Source organism: Acanthaster planci, linkage group LG17, assembly GCF_054643075.1.
Source record: "Acanthaster planci isolate LZ-2023a linkage group LG17, COTS_SCS, whole genome shotgun sequence".
Classification (NCBI taxonomy): Eukaryota; Metazoa; Echinodermata; class Asteroidea; order Valvatida; family Acanthasteridae; genus Acanthaster; species Acanthaster planci.
In genome coordinates this window covers 3,621,642-3,640,724 of record NC_141793.1, presented here as the reverse complement: position 1 = coordinate 3,640,724, position 19,083 = coordinate 3,621,642, and the positions used below count along the sequence as shown (strand labels likewise).

The 19,083-nt window shown below is 43.0% G+C and overlaps 1 protein-coding gene across 2 annotated transcripts; it reads right to left on the bottom strand.

The window, feature by feature from the left end:
- Window positions 1–500: 500 nt before the first annotated feature.
- On the bottom strand, window positions 501–18,957 carry LOC110979335 (serine/threonine-protein kinase tousled-like 2). 2 transcript variants are annotated; one of them, XM_087147757.1, is made up of 18 exons: window positions 18,814–18,913; window positions 16,983–17,116; window positions 16,504–16,734; window positions 15,998–16,091; window positions 15,130–15,245; window positions 14,258–14,362; window positions 13,532–13,624; window positions 12,986–13,075; window positions 11,835–11,971; window positions 10,816–11,062; window positions 10,105–10,284; window positions 9,544–9,635; window positions 9,129–9,218; window positions 8,203–8,372; window positions 6,897–7,038; window positions 6,478–6,589; window positions 6,210–6,317; window positions 501–5,283 (listed from the first exon to the last, which is right to left on the bottom strand). In XM_087147757.1, the coding sequence occupies exons 3-18, from the start codon at window positions 16,654–16,656 to the stop codon at window positions 5,089–5,091; spliced, it is 2,124 nt and encodes a 707-aa protein (XP_087003883.1). In that variant the 5' UTR covers window positions 16,657–16,734; window positions 16,983–17,116; window positions 18,814–18,913; the 3' UTR covers window positions 501–5,088. The 2 variants fall into 2 exon arrangements, with proteins under 2 accessions (XP_087003883.1, XP_022090733.1); XM_022235041.2 differs by lacking the exon at window positions 16,983–17,116 and having other exon boundaries at window positions 18,814–18,957.
- Between the last annotated feature and the right edge of the window lie 126 nt (window positions 18,958–19,083).

The window sequence follows — 19,083 nt, the reverse complement described above, 5'->3', positions numbered from 1 at the left end:
AATCCATATAATGCATTCAGTTCATACTATTTAAATAAATATATTTTTTTAAAATACAAACAAATGGGTTGCAAGGTCTTGAAAATAGGAGTGGAGAGAGAAAGGAAACATGGCGGAGGAGGTTTGTGTCCTTCCTCACACAAACAAATGAAATGCTGAAGGGTAAATTGTATAAAGGAGAAAAAATAAAGCAATAAAGGATAGAAAAGCAATGGAAAGGGGAAGGAAAAACAAGCAGGGAAAGTTGTAAAACCGAAATAGAGTAGAAGAGATAGGAATAACATGAATGGAAAGGCCAACGGACGGAAGAGTGAAGGGGTTTGAACCACCTCATTTGCAGCTGCTGGTGGTGGCATCCTTCGCCAACACCACTAGGAAAAGGTTGTTCATACAATGACCATGACAGGAGAAGACTGAGAAACGCGGAAAGTAACCAATGGGATGTTTGGAATAGAACAGTAAGCAGGACATTGGCTGTAACACAACACACATCCAACACATTTGCTAGAAAGCTTCAGGTTTTATTTTATTTTACATCCAATTATACAACTGGACCTCTTGAAGACATAAGCATGACACATGTACAGTGTGACCACTGTTTATGCAAATGATGTTTATTTATAGAATTATGTACACAGTATTACTATACAAGTTTCTCTCTTTTTTTTGTTAATTTAAAAGACCTATGCATGCAAATTGCGGTCCGCCGACAAATATCCGAGTTCATGAACAATTATAAAGCTTCACTTTACTTTTTTTTTTCAATTTTTTGGGCTAGAAATACGGCTGCAGGTCATGATTTTGAAAAATAACTGATAATGTTAAACACATACTTTCAAGAAAAAAAAATAAATAAGTGAAACAAGCCCTAAAATTGTAAAAACATATTTTCCTTGGAGCACTGGTTAAAAAAATGAGTACGCATGAGATGGAATATGAGTCGACACTTCTTGAATGATTGTGGGCGAAATGAAGAGCAAAATACCACTTCACCCACAAACAACTTTCAAGGTTCAGGTTGAAACGCTTGACTAGATAGGCAGCAGTTGCATTATTAATAAAGCCCAAAATAAATAATAAATTAAATGACTGCTTAACACTTTTAACCAATCAATTAGAGGCAGAAAAGGCTGTGTATGCTTGAAAACAAAATGTTGGCTCTCAGTTTCTGCGAGCTGCAGAATGATGGAGAGCATCGTCATGATGGCAGGACATGTGTCCACAGGATAAGTCTTCTCTGTACCAGCCGGTGATAATGTATTAGTTCTTCCCTTTAAATGATGCCAAGTTGTTGTCGTTATGTGGCATAGCATGAAATGGGACATACAAATCTCCATTTCTGCCCTAAGTTAACTCATGTAACAGAGGCTTTTTTCCCGCAGCAAAATATGTATCTAAAAAAAGGGGGGGGCTGGAATGCAACATAACACTAGTCAATAATAATGAATCTTTTCTTTCAAAGGAAGGCGTATTTTAACAAATTAAATTGTTAATGGTAATCAGATTCTGAAAAAGCTCCAAAATTTAAAAAAGAATTTGTTTCGTAAACGGAGGGGGAAACACACAAAAAAAATCACACTGTCACCCATGATTCCACAATGAAAACAAGCTGTTTCTAAATGTTGGACATTTTGGTCATCCTATACGCAGCCATCTTCAAAATCAAATGACCAAGCAAAATCTGGTAAAACAAGTAAAATCTTGTAAAGCATTTTTGATTATCAAAAATACATTCAAATTGACACATGGTACATCTCCCAAAAATGTGAAGAGCTGGCAAGGTACTAAAGAAACTTGTGACTCGACTGAACGGTAAAAATCTTTTCTGAAGAAATAATGAAATTGGAGCTTTGATTTAAATTGTGTAACTCTTGCAACAAACCTATGGAGCTACTGAAGTCAATTCTGAGGTTTGAGTTCCAAGGTTTTGAACACGAGAGACATCATCTCAAAAACTTTACATGCTTGGGACTCATTGGAAGGCTACCTGTTCTAAATATAATGTGCGCTGTTCACAAGAATCGTTGTCCGAACTGGCCATAGATGTGCTTTCTATAAAATTAATTAGCTGCTTTGGTCAATCACAAACATTTTTCTCATGCTCTTAAATACTCATCTCGTTTTACATTCATTATATTATTTTCTCTGAACATCCACAGAACTGCAGCAATAGTGGGTTTTGTAGGGAAATGAAAAAAAAAGAGTTTGTAAAGTGGTCATCAAGTGCTGTACCCAGTCTGAACATCTGGCTTGCCCTTTGCCGACGCATTTTATTCAGCACTGCAAGTCCGGAGCTATCCAGTGAGATTGTGGGGGGGGGGCAAAATCACCAGCCTGTGATTTGCAAGGTGTGATTGACAAGTGCTTAAATTTCTCCCGAAGAAGTTCTCGGGAAGCACTGAGCATGTACAATGTTAATCAAATTCAAAGGGCAAATGGGCCAATTTACATTTCCCGGACACAAAGTTTGTTTGCTGTAGCTACGGTCACTCTAACAGCACTGTGATAAATGTGATGACCATACCACTCTGACTCAAGACGAATATAAGTGGGCAATTTCGGTGAATTATTTTTCCAACGTGGCGTCCTTTCTGTCCAGTAAAACTTCAGTTGGCTACACTTTGTGCTCATCGTCACCATGATTATTATATGCACTGTGTTACAGAGGATGTAGAACGTACATGAACTACATGTACAAATGTATTGGCATTTGACACCACAGTGAACAAGTAGTTAGGCAAGTAAATGAGTGTGCTTCTGCTGTTTGTGACGTAAGCCATGACAAGTTATCAATTGGACAAGGGTCCTGTGCCGTTTTCATCCAAGCAACAAAAACGCCAATAGAATGAACTTTCACTAATAACATATCACCGTGCATACTGGTCTGAATGCATGCCTGTGTCTTGTCAACACTTACAAAGTTGAGCTGGGTTTTTTCCCATCATGCAACCACGTAGAAGCAGATACAATGTTATGACAAGAGCGGTCAAGATGGGCAAAACATGGCGCTCCATGGGCCGGTGTACAGGTAGATCAAGCACAGGAAATAATTGCAGGCATCACTGAATGTGGCACGTGGGCCCAACATGGCCGGTTGTCATTACTTCATCTCTGGCCCTGCGTGTACATGTGTAAGGAAACTGCTTGTATGCTGCCAAGCTCAAGTTTAACCATATGCTGCAGGAGAGCCGGGTTTCGGGCACATAGGCTTTATACACGAAACCAGGGAGCCCGAAACCGGACAAAAGAGCTGGGCCTTGTAAAAGAAGACTGTACTCAGAACAAAAGATCGAGCTGTGATTTTTTGAAGAAGTTTGAAACCGGAAAATCTTGAAAATCTGCCGGTTTTACATCATGCAACTTCAAATTCCACCCGGCAGCAAGTGATTAACCGCCACTTTGAAGTCATGTCTGCTGCAACACAATCACTGAAAAGATCATTCACCATATGCCCCACAAACTACATAACCAACATGCCGTCTGGAACTCTCTCCTCTCAAAGCAATATGGGAGCTGAGCTTAGAAACTGAAGGAACCAAATTCCACAAAAGGACCAACAACGCTTTTCAGGTCTCTCATCATTTGTGGAATTTTGCGAGAATAAACACACTTGAACAGCTTGCCACTAATTTGGGATGTGAAAAAGAAATCATTACTTGCTGAAGACTAATTATCAGGTGAAACCCCTTGGTACACTTGCAACCAAGGAGGAAATCAACCCATGAACGAGAGCTGGACCCGGAACTTGTTTCTTGAACCCTCACCCTGCCAGACGCAGCAGAGTGGATCAGGTGGAAAAGTCTGATGCACTTTGATGCACTGGGCAATCAATCAGCAGCCGAGCAAACTGGCCATGTTGAGACATTGGGAGCTAGTCCCATTGACCAATGCCACTGTTGGATCCTTGTGGTGTGTGGCAACCACAGACACCAAGGCTGTTTGGCGGTGGTAAGAGTTGACCTGCTGATCATGTAGAGTTGACCAGAGTTGATCATGTTACACTGGGCAGGCAAGCCACTTTGACAACTGATGCAATTTGATGTGTCTGGCAGAGTTTCTAGCCACAGTACCCGGGAGGGTTTGGGTAAACACTAATACAACATGGAACCGGACTGTAATACACATCTAACATTATGGCCGTGTCCCAAACGGGCTTCCAGAGCTACGGCTAGGTCTATTGTCTACGCATCTCCACGCATTTCTAATGGAGTGAAGACCTAGACCTAGCTCTAAACAAGAGATTCGGATGCAGCCTAAGAAGCCGGCACCTTTCCTTTGATTTTAAAGACCCAGCTTTACTTCTATTGCGGGATCGTCTTTGCGGACAGTTTTCTGCTTGCTCTTCAAAATCTGTGAATCACTTTAAAAATGAGAAGAACGCACTTGACACGGGGATGCTGAAATCGTCAACAATGCCAAGGTTTAGGCAGTCATGCAGCGACCACTTCAAAGTTTCAAGATGCAGGGAATCAGCAATCTCATCAACTCCCGCCCCAAAACTGTTATCAGCTTACTGAAGCCCCTGTTTCAAGAAGTTAATACCATGAGAGCGTGACCCGAATTCATCCACTGCTTGGGACTTTTTTTTAGCTTAAATATGAGCAGATTACTGCGCCTGTGTCGGATACTTGGCATGCTGCTTTGGCTGGTAACCTAATTTTGGCAAGCCGCTATTTCTATGCTTAGCATCTCCAGGAACCTGGGCGCAGAGCCGGTAGCCCTTTCCATCATTGCCTGATGTGTTAGCAGCTGAAACAAGCTCCGCTGAAGTACACCGTGCAGAAGTCCAGATACACCTGACCAAGTGGCACATTCTTCCTGGTACTGCCTCCTCTTGCGCTTAGAACGTCTCCCTGCAACTCCAACCACCGAGCTCACTGGTGCCACGAACGCACTTCGACCGGTACCAAGAATCAATTTCCATGACTCAGCCCGTCAAGAATCAATCACTACGGACAAACTAGGAACACAAACGTTGAGGACGTATTTCTTCTTTTGCAGGATGACTGAGAAAACCCCCTGGGTGTTGAAACTTGAAGAATGAACGGAGAGCTTGTAACTCTAGCCAATGGTGGCTAGAAACAGTTGCTAAGAAGCTGCCTCTGGAGTTGACGTACTTGAAGAGCTAACGGCTACACTAGAACTGCTGACACTATTTGCGGTTGCTGTATTATTTTTGTCAGCTGGGTTTTTCCTTCCAGGTAGAAGGTAGGGTTGTTTGGCTAAGGTCAGAACATCGACTCGATCCTCTTTCTGGTAGACTAGGCACTGGCGGATGAAGTCCTAGACAAAAGGGTGGCAAAAAAAAGGGATTTAGTTAGGGTTCCAGGTTTGCAAAATGAGTGATTTCCCGTGAGCCTCTTGACTTGGCATCTTGTCCAAAAAAGACAATGCAGTTCTGAGGCTTCGGCTATTTACCCTAAATGGCAAAGAATTAAGGTGTATTGGGAAAATTTAAATCATATAATGCCTGGCACCAGCGATGGCAGGCCTTAAGATTAATAAGCAACGCCATGGTATTATTTATAGTGTTATGGGTCCTCCCAGGTTTAAAAAAATCAACCAGGATGATTTTGCCAGAAAATATAATAAGAGCTATCCACCTCACTTAACCAAAAATCCTATGATGGTACCTTAAAAATCCTATTTTAAGAAAAAAATCCTATTCTTCACTGTCGCGTAACTCGAAGCTTGATTTGTATGTAAACTATCGAGCAAGCGCGATGTATAGTCTGGGCTCCAGACTGATTTTGCTTATACATCCATAGTTTACGAACGGCGCACAAACTGTACAAACGAAGCAGCAACAGACGATAGAGGGCCTCGTGGATGGACACCAGGTCATGCGTATTGCATGCGTTTGCATGGCATTTTCGACACTGTCGACGACTGATGTTACCACGCGAAATTAACTCATGAAAAATGTCAATTTTCATGCCAAACAATAGGTAAAAAGCTAAAATAACTACACAGCTTATTTTTTTGGTACATTGTATTTTATTGAGAAAAACTGTTGTGTCGTATTGTCACTGAAAAATCGTACAAAATACGATAAAATCGCACTAGTTGGCAGCTCTGTGTAGGGACTGGGGACCAATTAAATCGCAGTAAGAAAAATTTCCTGCACAGGGGAGGATTTAGGAAGGATCCTTAACAAAATTGCCTGCAGGAATCTTTGGAGTTGATTTAGCCCAGAGAAAAGCACCAACCTTTGCCTCGGGGCTGACGACTGGCTTGGTTGGGAACTGGACCTGGGTGGCTTTGAGAATCGTCTTTTGCTCCAGGATGGATGCCTGGGACAGGTTGTGACCAAAGGGCTGGAAAGGAACAAAGTCTGGACGGTTATCAAAGAAATCTCCACAAAAGTACTCTTGATGTCAGCCCCGCACGATGCCATTGCCAGCTAACAAAGCGCCCTCTCTTGTTCACATACTGCGCCCCGTACAGATTGGTGAGGTGGAGTTGAGGGAGGCTCACCTTCTTCCCATACAGACACTGATAGAAGATGACGCCAACGGACCACACATCCACCTTGGAGGATATCTTGGGGGGCTCCTGGCCGACTTGAAAACACTCTGGGGGCAGGTACCTGAAATACAAACACACAAATGCACACCGTATATTTCAAGAAGTTCTGTCATTGCTTACAGTCCTTTTTTTAAAGCATATGCAAGACGGACTGTGAAACGCTTTTCTTGATGAACCCATGAAACAGAAGTTCAGAGATTGAAAACAAATTTTAAACATATTAAAACTTTAAAAAGCATCTTCCTCAAGGGTCCCTGCCTACTTAAAGTCCCATGCTATTAAATGTTACAAGGCTAAGACATTGATAAGTGGGTGTATACAAATTCACGCGAGTGCATTTCTTGACTCCATCAATCGGTGAGACTCACCAGTATGTTCCCGCCCCTTGTGATGTTAGGTCCATACCACCTTCTTGTGAGTTGAAGTGATCATCGTCCATGATCTTGGACAGACCAAAGTCTGTGATCTTGATTTCCCCGCTGACATTACCTGAACTTAGAAGAATGTTACCTGCAGTATGGAAATGGAAGTTACATTGGCATATTAAACGTCGCCAAGTCGGGGACTGTAATGCTCTACCAATATCAAGATTAACATAACCCTAACTCCTGATGCCATTGGGTCCATCCTACAAAATCCTCCAACTACCTCCGTGTAAAAAAAATCAGACTGAAGTCTTAGAGCCTTTCCATGTACATGTCTTTCAGTCCATTCCACATCCGCATCCATTAGCCGTGTTTCACTCCTATGCTATTTCAACAAACACTTTCTCTTCAGCTTATGCATATAGACTCGAGGCCCAATGAAAACATCTTCAACTGTATCTTTAATGTATTCCTTATGGATACGGTCAGTGCATCAGTCCTTAAGAAATTCCTGTCAACAAAGTGAGGAAGTACAAACAATATCCTGGAGCAGTGCCGTTGATTCCATACATAATTTAGGCCTAAAGTTATGCATGGATGGGCACAGACAAGACATGGTCCAGCCCAAGACCTTCACATCCCTCAATTTCAAATTCCATCGAACCCTTTTAGCACACAACATAAATTCTCCAAAATCCTCACAAAACCACACATGATTTGGGAAGACTTGAGCGGGTCAATCCTCACAAACCCTAATTTGCCCAAAATTCAACATCTTGGTCCAATATTACACAGCTACCAAAGAGAACTACTTGGTGAATTTATGTGTGCTAAGGAAAGAAAACAGCAGCTGAACTCTGTGTTGAATTCAGTATTGGTTTTTTAACCCCTTCTCGGAGGGAATTTCTTTCCGAAAGCCGACTCCAAGAATTCCAGCCTCGCTTGGCCACGAAGGCTACCTGCCAAACTGCAAATTCGATTTGTGGCCCAGCGTGCTCTGCACACTTTAAATTACATGGTGAAAAGGCCGATTGTTCGGTGGCATGTGGCTCTACTCACGCTTCCACATTCCCGTTGCCTCTTTTCAAAGTGGGGTCTATTGTGAAGCTGGTGATTATGATGCAAAATCGGTCTTTTCATTTCTGGGCTACGCACAAAGACCAATCGCCATATATACAAGAGCCAGGGTCTGCCTTCTTTCACCGTGTTTGCTCGAGCTTGGGCCGAGAATAATAGCTGAAAAGCGGGCTGAGGATGTCAATTTTTACGGCGGCTATAGCCGCCTCCCGGTGCGAAGGGGTTAACTCACCTGGTTTGAGATCATAGTGTATGACGGGCGGCTTGCGCTCGTTGAGATATTTCAGGGCTGAGACAGTCTGCATCATGATGGAGCGTGCCTCCCTCTCGCTGATGATCTTGTGCTGCTTCAGGTAGAAATCTAGATCATTACCCGGGCAGTATTCCAACACTGTGCAAAATCTGACCAACAAACAAAAGGGGCCAACAGGGAATTGGTTTGTTGCTTTCACTGTTCATGTCTTTTGTAAGCTGTCGAATCATACATGTACCTTCTCCTGTTGTAAGGTTTCTGTGGTTCAAATACCTGCTAGGAATTGATTCATCTCCTGTTTTTTTTTCAGTTCTGTGTGCTACTTTTTTCATAGTTTGTTAATGCATCTAGCTCATCTCTCTATTCTAACCAACCAAGGATTTCATGATACTGGGGAGGAGTACGTATCAAATTTACACGCTTAGCAAGTGTCCACTGGGAACCAGTTGTAAACAACACACACTACATTACATTTTGGCTAGTGTGCTGTTCTCAGCTGTGTTTTTTTTTCTTTCATGCTAAGCAGAAGTGGGTGCCAAGCAGGTCACCAAAACTGGCCCCTGCTCTGTATCTTGTTTCATCTTGCTTTGGAGTAAACTTATTGCTTTTAACCTCATTTTGAGCACGGGTTTTTCCTCCGTTAGTCTTGTATTTCATGACATTAAGTTAGTTAATATGATAAACTGTAAGAATCGTTGCAGGAAAGATTTATTTCTTTCTGTAGTGTTTTCCCCCAAAGGAGGTAACAATACGAGTTGGAGTTTGAAATTGATGTGATCAACGTCTGACAGACATGAAAACCCCTCACATTCTACTGAAACGAATGAAGTTTCTGAAGGGATTTGACAGTCCAAATCATAGTAGGCTTAGATGACACTTTGGTACATTGATCCACTCTCACTTACGAATTTGAGTCGATTTCAAAGACATCGTAAAGCTTGACAACTCTTTGGTGATCCAAGCTTTTGTGAATTTCATATTCCCTAAGCGCGTGTCTGAAATGAAGAGAGGTGAAAAATTAACATATCATTTGTTTTGATTCACAACAAACAAAGACTGAAAATCTACGGACAAACGGTGCTGTGTCAGAGTGGTTAAAAAAACACTGGATACGTGGGGATAAGCAAACAGGAATTTTTCTACAGAGTTAAAAATACCAATATCGCAATTTACAAATATTCAAACTTTATGCTCATTTCATCGGAGAAAGTTACGAAGAATGCAAGAACCCATTCTGGCTACTGTAACACTGAATGGGCCATCCTGAAACTCCATGTGAGGAAAGTCCCGGACTGAGTGCGTGAGCACTGCCGTCCTTACTTGATGTAGTTGGCTTTCTTATCTTCCTTCCACTCCTTGTTGAGTTGATGAATCTTGCAGGCCACGTATCTCTGCTCCTTGAGATCGAAACCCTGAAGACAGAAAACAGAAGGAAAATCAGTGACCTCTCACAAAAACACGAGTTGAGTTTATTGACCAAAAGAGCTTTTTTGATGGGGGCTCAAATCTCATGTACAAGTGGAATGCACAACTTCTACGTCGGTAGGTTAATGTTCAAATTTGAATGGTCCTATCACGGAAAGTCGTACAACAAAAGCAAGCTGCCCCGTTTTACTCAAGGGCCATTTTTCAATTCTACGTTTTTTCCCACATCACAGAATCATTTCTGATAGTTTACCATTAGAACCAAATGGAAATACTTCCAATCTCTGGCCCCTCATCGCACGGCTACAAACCTCTGTGGCAGAAAGTTAAATTGTCTCGAGCCAAAGAGTCTCAAACAACTAACTTCATGAAGTAACAGCGTGGAGCTAGAGGCGAAGACAACGGTATGGAAAATGTCCACATCTGGGGGAATTCAAGAAAACCTGTTCATCTCACTCTGTGTACTTCGCTGAAGCCCCCTTTGCCCAGTAGGCCCAGCAGCAGGTACTGGTTGTTGAGGGTCTGGTGCTGGTTGAAGCGCGACTGGTCCTCGTTGTGTATCCTCTTCAGCTCCCGTATATGCACGTTCCGCTCTCGTTCCAGTTTCTCCAGCTCAGCTTGCAGATCAGCTTCCTCCTGTGATTGAGGGAAGAGACACTGAGGGATTTGGCAACAATCATTCAGGTGAAATTGAGTGTATGCTCTCTGTGTGTGGGTAAAGCTTTCATCTGAGAAAAATAAACGAAATAAATAATGCTTTGAGTGTGATTGGAGCTTGAGGCCGTTTTCCAATACTCAACTTTGTCTCCGTCTCAGGCTTCGTCCCGAAACCAATCCCCGATTGTGGGCCTGAAGCGTTTAAATCAAATTGGATTACTGTAATTTTGGGCTTTCTTGCATCTTATTTGATGTTTTGTGGCACTATTAGGCTAATTAGTGCGCTTACAGCTTCAAAGTCAGGTGGTAAAAAAAAAACAGTTAAAGCCCGAGACAGAGCCGAAGTTGAGTATTGGAAAACGGCCTCAGTTACTGTCGAATGCCATCATGACTCCGACACAGAACTAGACCAATTCTAGTATCACATCCCCTCATTTGATGAACATGTTGAGGATCGGTCGCCGATTCACCATCTTTTGATCTCACAATTTTTTCTGTCCACAAGCTCACCTTCCTAAGCGAGGCCAGTCGCAGCTTGAAGATCTCATCCCTCTCGTAGTACTCCAGCGGGGTCATGGCAGGCTCAACGGCAGGCTTGGCAAACACGTCCTCCGGCCCGTTGGCCATGGTGGCAGCCTTGGCGGCCTTGCTGGCCTTGGCCGTGGCCGCCTGGGGCGTGGTAGGGGGCTTCTTCTTGGTCAGCAGCTTCCGTTGGTGCTCGATCTCCTCCTTCTCTTTGCTGAGCCGCTCTTGCTGCCTGGGTCACCACAGGAAAGACGGAGGAATGCAGGTAAGGGAAGAATACAAAACTACTGAACTGAGGGGCAACTTGAGGTCGACAAAAATCCTGTTAAACCTCATAAAACCTCAGAGCAAACCTGGAGTTGTTGAATTTGCACCGTCTGGGCCACGACAAGAATGAAGAGGAATGTAGGTTTCCACCCTGAGCTGAAGTGCACCCTCAACGGCGAAAGACAGACAGATGGTACTAAGTTTTCCAACTGGGTTCTTGCACACGTTCGGTATGCACGTGAAGACCATACATTCCAGACTAAATTTGTTGCGCGTACTCAGCATGCTCTGCGTCAAACACGTGTAAACTCACGTGCCTATGCCGTAAGTGGGTATCAAAGGACGGTCGATTTCGTTTCAAAACACGCCCTCTTTTGTTCCTGCTTGAAGCGGATAGGAAGGAACGCACAATTAAACGACGGGAACCTGGAGGTTTCACCCTGAGATATCCTACAAAAGCCTCTTAAACTTCGCATCTAGAGGTAAACCTTGAGTTACTGCTCGTTTTATTCAACATTCTTTCCTGATAACAATGCCATTGTGGTTGTATACACTGGCAGTCATAAACTATTTTGAAATAATGGTACTTACTTTTGAGCAATCAGAAATCACATCTTATTGGCATTCCTTGGGAAACTCCAGGACAACAAAAACACAGTCAACTGAGAGAGTGTGGGTCATCTACACAAAGTTAAGCAGTTTGAAAAGCGTCACACAGAAGAGGAGCCTGGCCTTACTTGATTAGATCTGTGAATGCGTAGCCATCTTGCCAGGTCTCCACAAACTGCGCCCCTTGCCTCTTGGTGGTGAACTGTCCCAACCGTAGCCGGTTCTCCATGCTTTTCCGCCGCGCCTCTTTCATGTCGATATCAGACTGTTGATGACAGATGGGAAAGAATTTTGTCATACGACAGAGAGAAGCTACTTTCCCAGTGATTGGCAGTAGTACTGAAAATACACATTGAACAGTTTAACCCTAACTGCCCAAAACCTGCCACACTGCAACAGCAGGTTTTGTGAGGTTTTGGCAGGTTTGGTACCGTACCTGAGGAACTTCTTGTTGAATTTTGCGAGATTTGGGATGAAAGGCCCAGGGAGATGGTGTTGGATTCTGTGTGAGTTGGGACACACACGGGTCATTGTGTGCAGAGTCTGGCTTGCTATACCAATTGTTGGACTATGCTTGATTTTGTCAGGTTTGGTACTGTTCAGTGCAAATCATCCTATACTGCATAGACCCATCCATACCATATCACTCAAACTCCAACGGGCTCATTCTGTTGGAGTTTATCAGGTTTGGTAAAGTAACCTGCATGTACAAGTACATAGACAAGTACATGAACCTGTTGGATTTTGTGAGGTTCAGTATGCTTTCTAGTGCAGGAGCCTAGGGGGTTAGGGTTAAGATACTGATTCCGACCCCATTTCCTTCCCAACATGCACTCCAACTCCTGTTCTGGTAACTTTGCAATTGGGATTTACGCATTATGTTCAAGACACCTGTTTCTTCACTACAAAAGCCATTCTCTCTCATTATAGCAGACACTTTGCCTGGCTCTGTACCTGAACATGGACATGTAGGGGCCATGTGGTTTGCACTCACACTGCACGGAGTGCCAACATTTTTCAACAGAATGCACACAAACATGGACAGCCATCACAGGAGATGCATGATAAAGTGTCTTTCAGCAACTTCTGTCGGTGACGGTGCACCACTGCCCAAAGTAATGCATTCGTCTGTGGAAGCCAGTAACTAGTAGCTACATCCCATAGGCTTGTGTACTACTACTGACTGCAGGTGCGCAATTCAGACAATTCTCCTTTGATTTTGTTTCTTTTTTAACCCTCCGAAGGCCTTGTTCTGCCGTGAAGTCCAGCCCATACCAACCTTCTCTATCAACAACTTCTTTGTCATGTTCATGCTCTTGGCCATCTGTTTCTGTAGCATCTCCAGCTGCCTCTGGGCCTCTGTGTGTGTCTACAAATACAAGAGAACAAGCAGGTACACCTCACACTCAACGAATCACCATTCAGACTCTTGAAAGTTAAGTATCCACAGCAAGAGTTCAGCCTATGCAAAGCGTGTCGTGTTCCATGAAGTAAAATTCATGGCTATTTCACTAACCTGCACACAATAATTACACAGCTTCTGAACTAGAAAATGACCCAGTGTATGAGTGATTTCGGGTTCCAAAAGTGGCTAAAATAACTTGTCACTACAGCAGCTTGAGAATCCAGCTTGAAATTGGATGTAAGCGTCCTGGCCGACAACTTGCAATGGACAGCTACTAATGCTGTCCCTTGGGCTCTCTGATGTGTTTGAAGTACCTGACAGCCTCATTTTTCTGTTAATCTTGCTTACTTCCGAGTTCATGCTGATCCGTACACCTTCCAAAGTCGCGAGTGAGCAAATACTGTGTGTAACCTGCCTCACCTGTTTCAATGACTGTAGAGCTGTCTGTGATTCCCTGATGCCGCTTGTTACTTTCCCTTCCAAGCTGTTAATATCTTCCATTGTCATAAGGGTCTGTATAACAAACAGAAGAAAAAAGCACAACATGACCACCTAAGTCCTCTGGCATTTCCACCAGGAACCTTCTAGACACTCTCAGAAATCCATCAACGTGAAGGAAACCCACAATGTGTTCTTTGTACCTTCCATGGAAAGTATTAGTGATGGGGCTCTACCTCCTGTGAAAATCCTCCAACATCTTTGGATAGATTTTAAAGAATAAAGGTGTTCCTTACAATCCCAAATCTGTCAAAAATATGGATTGTGCTTTTCTGTTTAACTTCAAAAACTTATTGCTTAGGTAATGTGGACTTAAAACCGTTGCCACAGGCAAGCTGACCCCTGTCACTAACAAATCACAATACATTTCTGAAACACCTGACTGTCATATTAAACCCAATAACGTTTATCTTTGAAGCAAATCCCCAGGCAATCTGGTTGGGAATTCCCCAATCTCTTCCACGGGGCAGGAGCGCAACAGTCTTGTCGGGTCAACTTTCAGAGTGTATCAAGCCCAATGTGAGGTAAGATGCTAGACCATACAATGGGCAGTTCTGAAGGATCTTGCAGAATTAGGGTCAACTTCTGCTACAAGCACTAGCAACGTTTGACTCAAGACTTTAAGCTCTTGGTGGCAAGGACAACTACCTGGGTGGCACATGTAGCAGTTTCCTTGCGTGGCATGTGCGGCGGTGGGTATGAAATGGTGGACAGATCCATGTGATTCGTGCTGCCAGACGGCGATTGAGGATACTGCCGACAAAAGAAACACAACCAGGAAGATTAGCAACCATCACCAAAATGTAGATATGGACTCACCAAACCCTAGTAAATCCGGGGTGAGACTGGAGGAAAATGAAATATCCGCAAAATTATCTGCGTTGGCATAAAGGCACCCCTCAAAGTACCTTTTTCTCCTGTCAACTTTTGTCAACTTTTATATGTAAAAACACTGTAACGGTAAACCATGGTTTTTCTGGATTTTGAAAGAGATTGTTTGAATAAATCCTGAAATCAAGAAAAATCCTGACAAATCTCACCAAGTCTATAACCCTCCTTCTGTTTTAACCGTCAAAAACGCCTTCCACTTGATTTTCCCCCGGACACATATGGGAAATTTGACTGGTTTTGACTGATATGACAACTGTGCCAAGAGTGTATCTTAGCATAGGAAGGTTAAGGTTTCTGTAGGGATTCAGATGTCCTAAGAACACGTAACAATTTGGGGGGGGGGTTTCAAATTCAGAAATGGCATCTGCTGCTGAGCATGCTCTACGGACATGAACCTGAGGCAGAGCCAAGTTTTTATCATTTTGCAAGTTTAGTATTGATGTAAGAATAAGTAAGCGACGATTTGCGAGACTTAGTTACAGATGAGCTCAACAAAGAAATCTGCTGCTAAGTCTCAAAAAACTGGCTTTCAGCAAAATCTGGTTATAAGCCAAAATGTCATTGTGCGTCTCCTGTGAATGGTTCCCTGCTGATATTTTACGAAGCAGAGTGTGTGCCTGGGTTCTTACCGGTGGTTGTGAGGTGGAGGGGGATCTCGGCAAGAGGACAGGATTTGGAGCTCGTCCCGGGCTGTTTCCTGTCGTCTTGAAATATTCACTAATTTTTTTGGCGTTGTGACCATGACCTGAGATACAAAAGAAAAACCACACACATAATTTAACCAATGGGGGCTCATGCCTGCACTTGTATTTTTTTGCCTTTCCCTGACGCCAACCAAGCTTGAAACACATCATCACTGTCTTTCCCTAAAGTTACACTGTTACGCTCCTGCGCTTATGATGCCTTGTGTGGGTGTTCTCTGAAGCAACCTTAGTTTGTGACCAGAAACGCAAGAACAGAAATTGAATCTGTCTGCTTTGCGTCATAGCATACTTTCTTTTTTCAGCATTCGTTTCACCGTAACACTTCAGAAATTTCTGCTTGAAGTATTCTGAATCCTCCAATACGCAGGGACATAATGGAACACCCTTTTAATTCAAATTGACATCAAACGCTGTGTTAAGTAATCAAGACCGGCATCTACCTTTCTCAATCCTGCAAAATCCTCCAAAATTTGCAGTCAATGTTAAATGAACTGAGAAGGTTAGTATTAATTTTGTCCACGACCAAGCTGTACACATGAATTGTTGCAGTGAGATGCATCCTAAGTTTAAGAAGTCCCTGTGCCAATCCAATGACAGTTTAAAGTTGTGAGATCATAAGTGTCTACAACTGCCATGAGGCATTAGCATCAACACCACAAAGGTCCATCCGGTTTTAAAAATGCATTTCAAATAAACTCAAACCAAAATGAGAGTTCCATTTACGCAATCCAGAGGCACAAATCTTACTTCAAATGACATTTTAATGTTGACGGCCCTTTGAATCTTTCCTCACCTCCACCGGAGTTCTGATCGTGATTTTCCGGTAGTTTCCTTTTTCTTCTCCTTTCCTTTCTCTCCGGCGTTCCGGTCGTAGCCGCCCGCAATGCCTGGTTACACAGGGCAGGAAAGATTAAGTGCACGCAACTGCGGAATAAACCTGGCCTTCACAAATGGCGTACAATGGCATGATGAGGTCTGAGCACTTTTTTTGTGTGTGACTTCATCCCCATCCAAGTATCCCACAGCTTCTCCTCGTCTTCTACCTCCCAACCTTGTCCAGCTCACGCGTGTGACATCATTGTGACTTAATCCTTACCCATTCGCACAATATGGTCTTAAAAAACCACTAAAGCCAGAAATAGATCACAGTGGTGTGTGTATGCCTATGCATTTTGATCATGAATCAGATTGAATCTAGGAATGTGAGGCCACGTCTGGACAGACTGGTTTGAGGCAATGGCTTTGGACTTTAGCCACTGGTGCCATAGCCATTAACAATCTTCTTTTCGGGGCCAATACCTGAATATCGCTGTCCTCTGTCTGTGGACTGTGGCTGCCGGCACTCTGACTGGAATCATCGTCGATAACGATGGGCGGCTGGCTCCGGGTGCCCTTGAAGCGGGCCTCCAACCGCTCCAGCCGCTGGGGATCAAAATTGCGGAAGTCCTGCATTGCGCCTGCCTCACAGAAGCGAAGAGATGACTGACATGTGTGCTACTAGCGAAGACGGTGTTTTACATCCTTCGTATTCTGAAACAAAGTTTAGAAACAGTGAACTGACAAGTTTTCTTTTAGCGTAAAAGGCATGACCAATCCTGATGTGGGTCAAAATGTCACATTTATCATACCATTTTTCAGACAATTTCTGAAAGTCAATGAACAAATATAACTCCGAACTGGAAGTTGACAAACTAACTCTCTCTGCTTCACCTCAGAGACTAGATCCCCAACTTCCAGTATCTTAGAAAGCTGATATCAACCATCAATCTGACATATACCATGTTGTTTCTCTTGTATGGCATCACAGAAATGCTGGTGATACATGTGTCGTCATCTTTGCATGTCTCCCATGAAGAGTAGCTGGGGCAATGCTTGCACGAGAGTACTTCATCCGGACTAAAGTTCCAGAAAACTGATCCCGAGAAACAGTTCAGTAAGCTAGCATACTTGACTTGTGCGCAAATCCTCACAAGTGACGGTTATTGGATCAGTGAGAAATTAGGCTCTCAATCACGAATATGTAAGAGGTGTGGCAATGGGGTTTACTTTTCTCCAAAGTGAGGCACCATGTGCAGCTGCACATGTCCCTGATTCTGCCAGACTCCGTAACAGGTAGCAACAACTTACAAACAGGTTTTCTGATTTAATTCCCCTTGAAAAAAAATCCTCCAAAGCCTTAAGAAGTCAAACGAGAAATTGCATTTCAATGACGTCTGGGGCTTACGTTGTGATATTTTGGTGAATGGAGAAAAATAGTCACTACTGAGAAATGAACCTGTGGCCTCAAGATCCAGGATTATCAACATTATCCATTTGACCATCCAAGCCAGTGATAACATGACCCAGGGGTTATCAAGTCTTGAGAGCACGCGGTCAAATCCCGGAAGGGCCATGCCAGCAAGCAGCAATTTTGTTTCCCTATCCAAAAAAGACCAAATATTTTCCTTTAGTGAATCGAAAACCCAGTTTACTTGCAGGATATATCTCACTTTGCTTTTCGTTATCTATGGCACTAGAGGGTTTTTTTTAGAAGGAAAATTGCATAAGGTATGAATTCCATCTGAAAACCAGACACAGATCTGTCGTGGTAAAATGTTAGTCTCCAAAATGACTCACTATGCATGGTCAATTGCCATGTCAGCAACAAAAAGAAAAAGCACACCAGTACCACCAGCTCACACTCGGTATCGCTGCCAAATTATGGGCAAGTCCCATTTGTGAATTTGTTGAAAGTCTCTGGTAATAAAACTGTGGCATGTGTTACCAATCTTGTGTATAATGTACACGTACGTTGCACCACCTGTAGCGTTGCTGGAATGCTGGATTGTAACTGTACAGACGGCGCTATCTGGAATCTTGCACAAATTTACTGCACTCCATGCTGAGATGATTTGCCTTTGAACACGTTGAATGAAATCCCTTCATAAGATAATCAATTAGGAGGAGTGCAATAAATTTGTGCAAGAGATAGTCGAGATTGCGCTCAACAGGTGCACCACTCTTTCCAAAATTGTTTACTACATGATGTAGGTCTAGGCCTGCTACTGCACTAGTCACTTGGAAAATAGGCCTACAAACATGACAAATAAAAATACATACACTTATATATCCTTTCTTTCTCCTACACCTAAACAACACTGCAATCCAGCATCATCATTTCAACAAAACCATGCGACAGAAAAACACAAAAAAATGAAATGAAAAAAAGCTGAATGAGTCCCTATTTAATGCCAATGGCTCAATTGTAGCCTTGCAGTTTTGTTTTAATTGCATTGTAAATTGGTGACCAAATTTTACCTCTAAACAACGCAGAAAAGCTGTAACTAAAGCCTAATCTGAAGTTAAATGTTTTTGAAGTGTCTGGTTAAGTAAGTACAAATGCATTCCATTCAGAAATCGTGCAAGGTACATGTACATAAGAGAACTTCAATACATGTTAAGAAATTCGGTCTCAGGAAAAAATCCAAGATGGCGCTTTCCTGCTACCCAGAGACGTAAACATCTTTCAATCTTTCTCAAACAAACTACTGCACAAACTTCACCACGATAGGCACAACAAACAAAAATTGTCTACAGAATACACTTCAGAATTTGAACATGAAATCCCACCTCTTAACTGGAAATTGTTGCAAGGTTTTGCGCCGCATGCGCCGACGAACACCTCTGTTTTTACTCTAGCGTGTGTGGATATGTCACCAGTCTCGGCCGGTATCGACTGACGTCACCGTCTGTCTCGGCTCCTTTCGGAACTTTTCGGCAAGAAATCCTTGAACCCTGCCACCGAATTCTGCAGTAGCCGGGTCAGGGTGAAATCAATTTCCGCCTCAAAGTTTGAATATTTTCATGACGTCATCTTCCCTTTCCTGAATGACCACGTTT

Bases quoted from the DNA above. Each gene is read 5' to 3' on its own strand.
- LOC110979335 (XM_022235041.2), bottom strand. From the start codon at position 16,656: ATGCAGGACTTCCGCAATTTTGATCCCCAGCGGCTGGAGCGGTTGGAG. The intron at 8,373-9,128 runs GTAAGTGAGAGT...TTTGTTGGTCAG, and splicing joins TTTGAAATCGACTCAAATTC to ATTTTGCACAGTGTTGGAAT. The intron at 7,039-8,202 runs GTGAGTTAACCC...TCCATACTGCAG, and splicing joins ACACTATGATCTCAAACCAG to GTAACATTCTTCTAAGTTCA.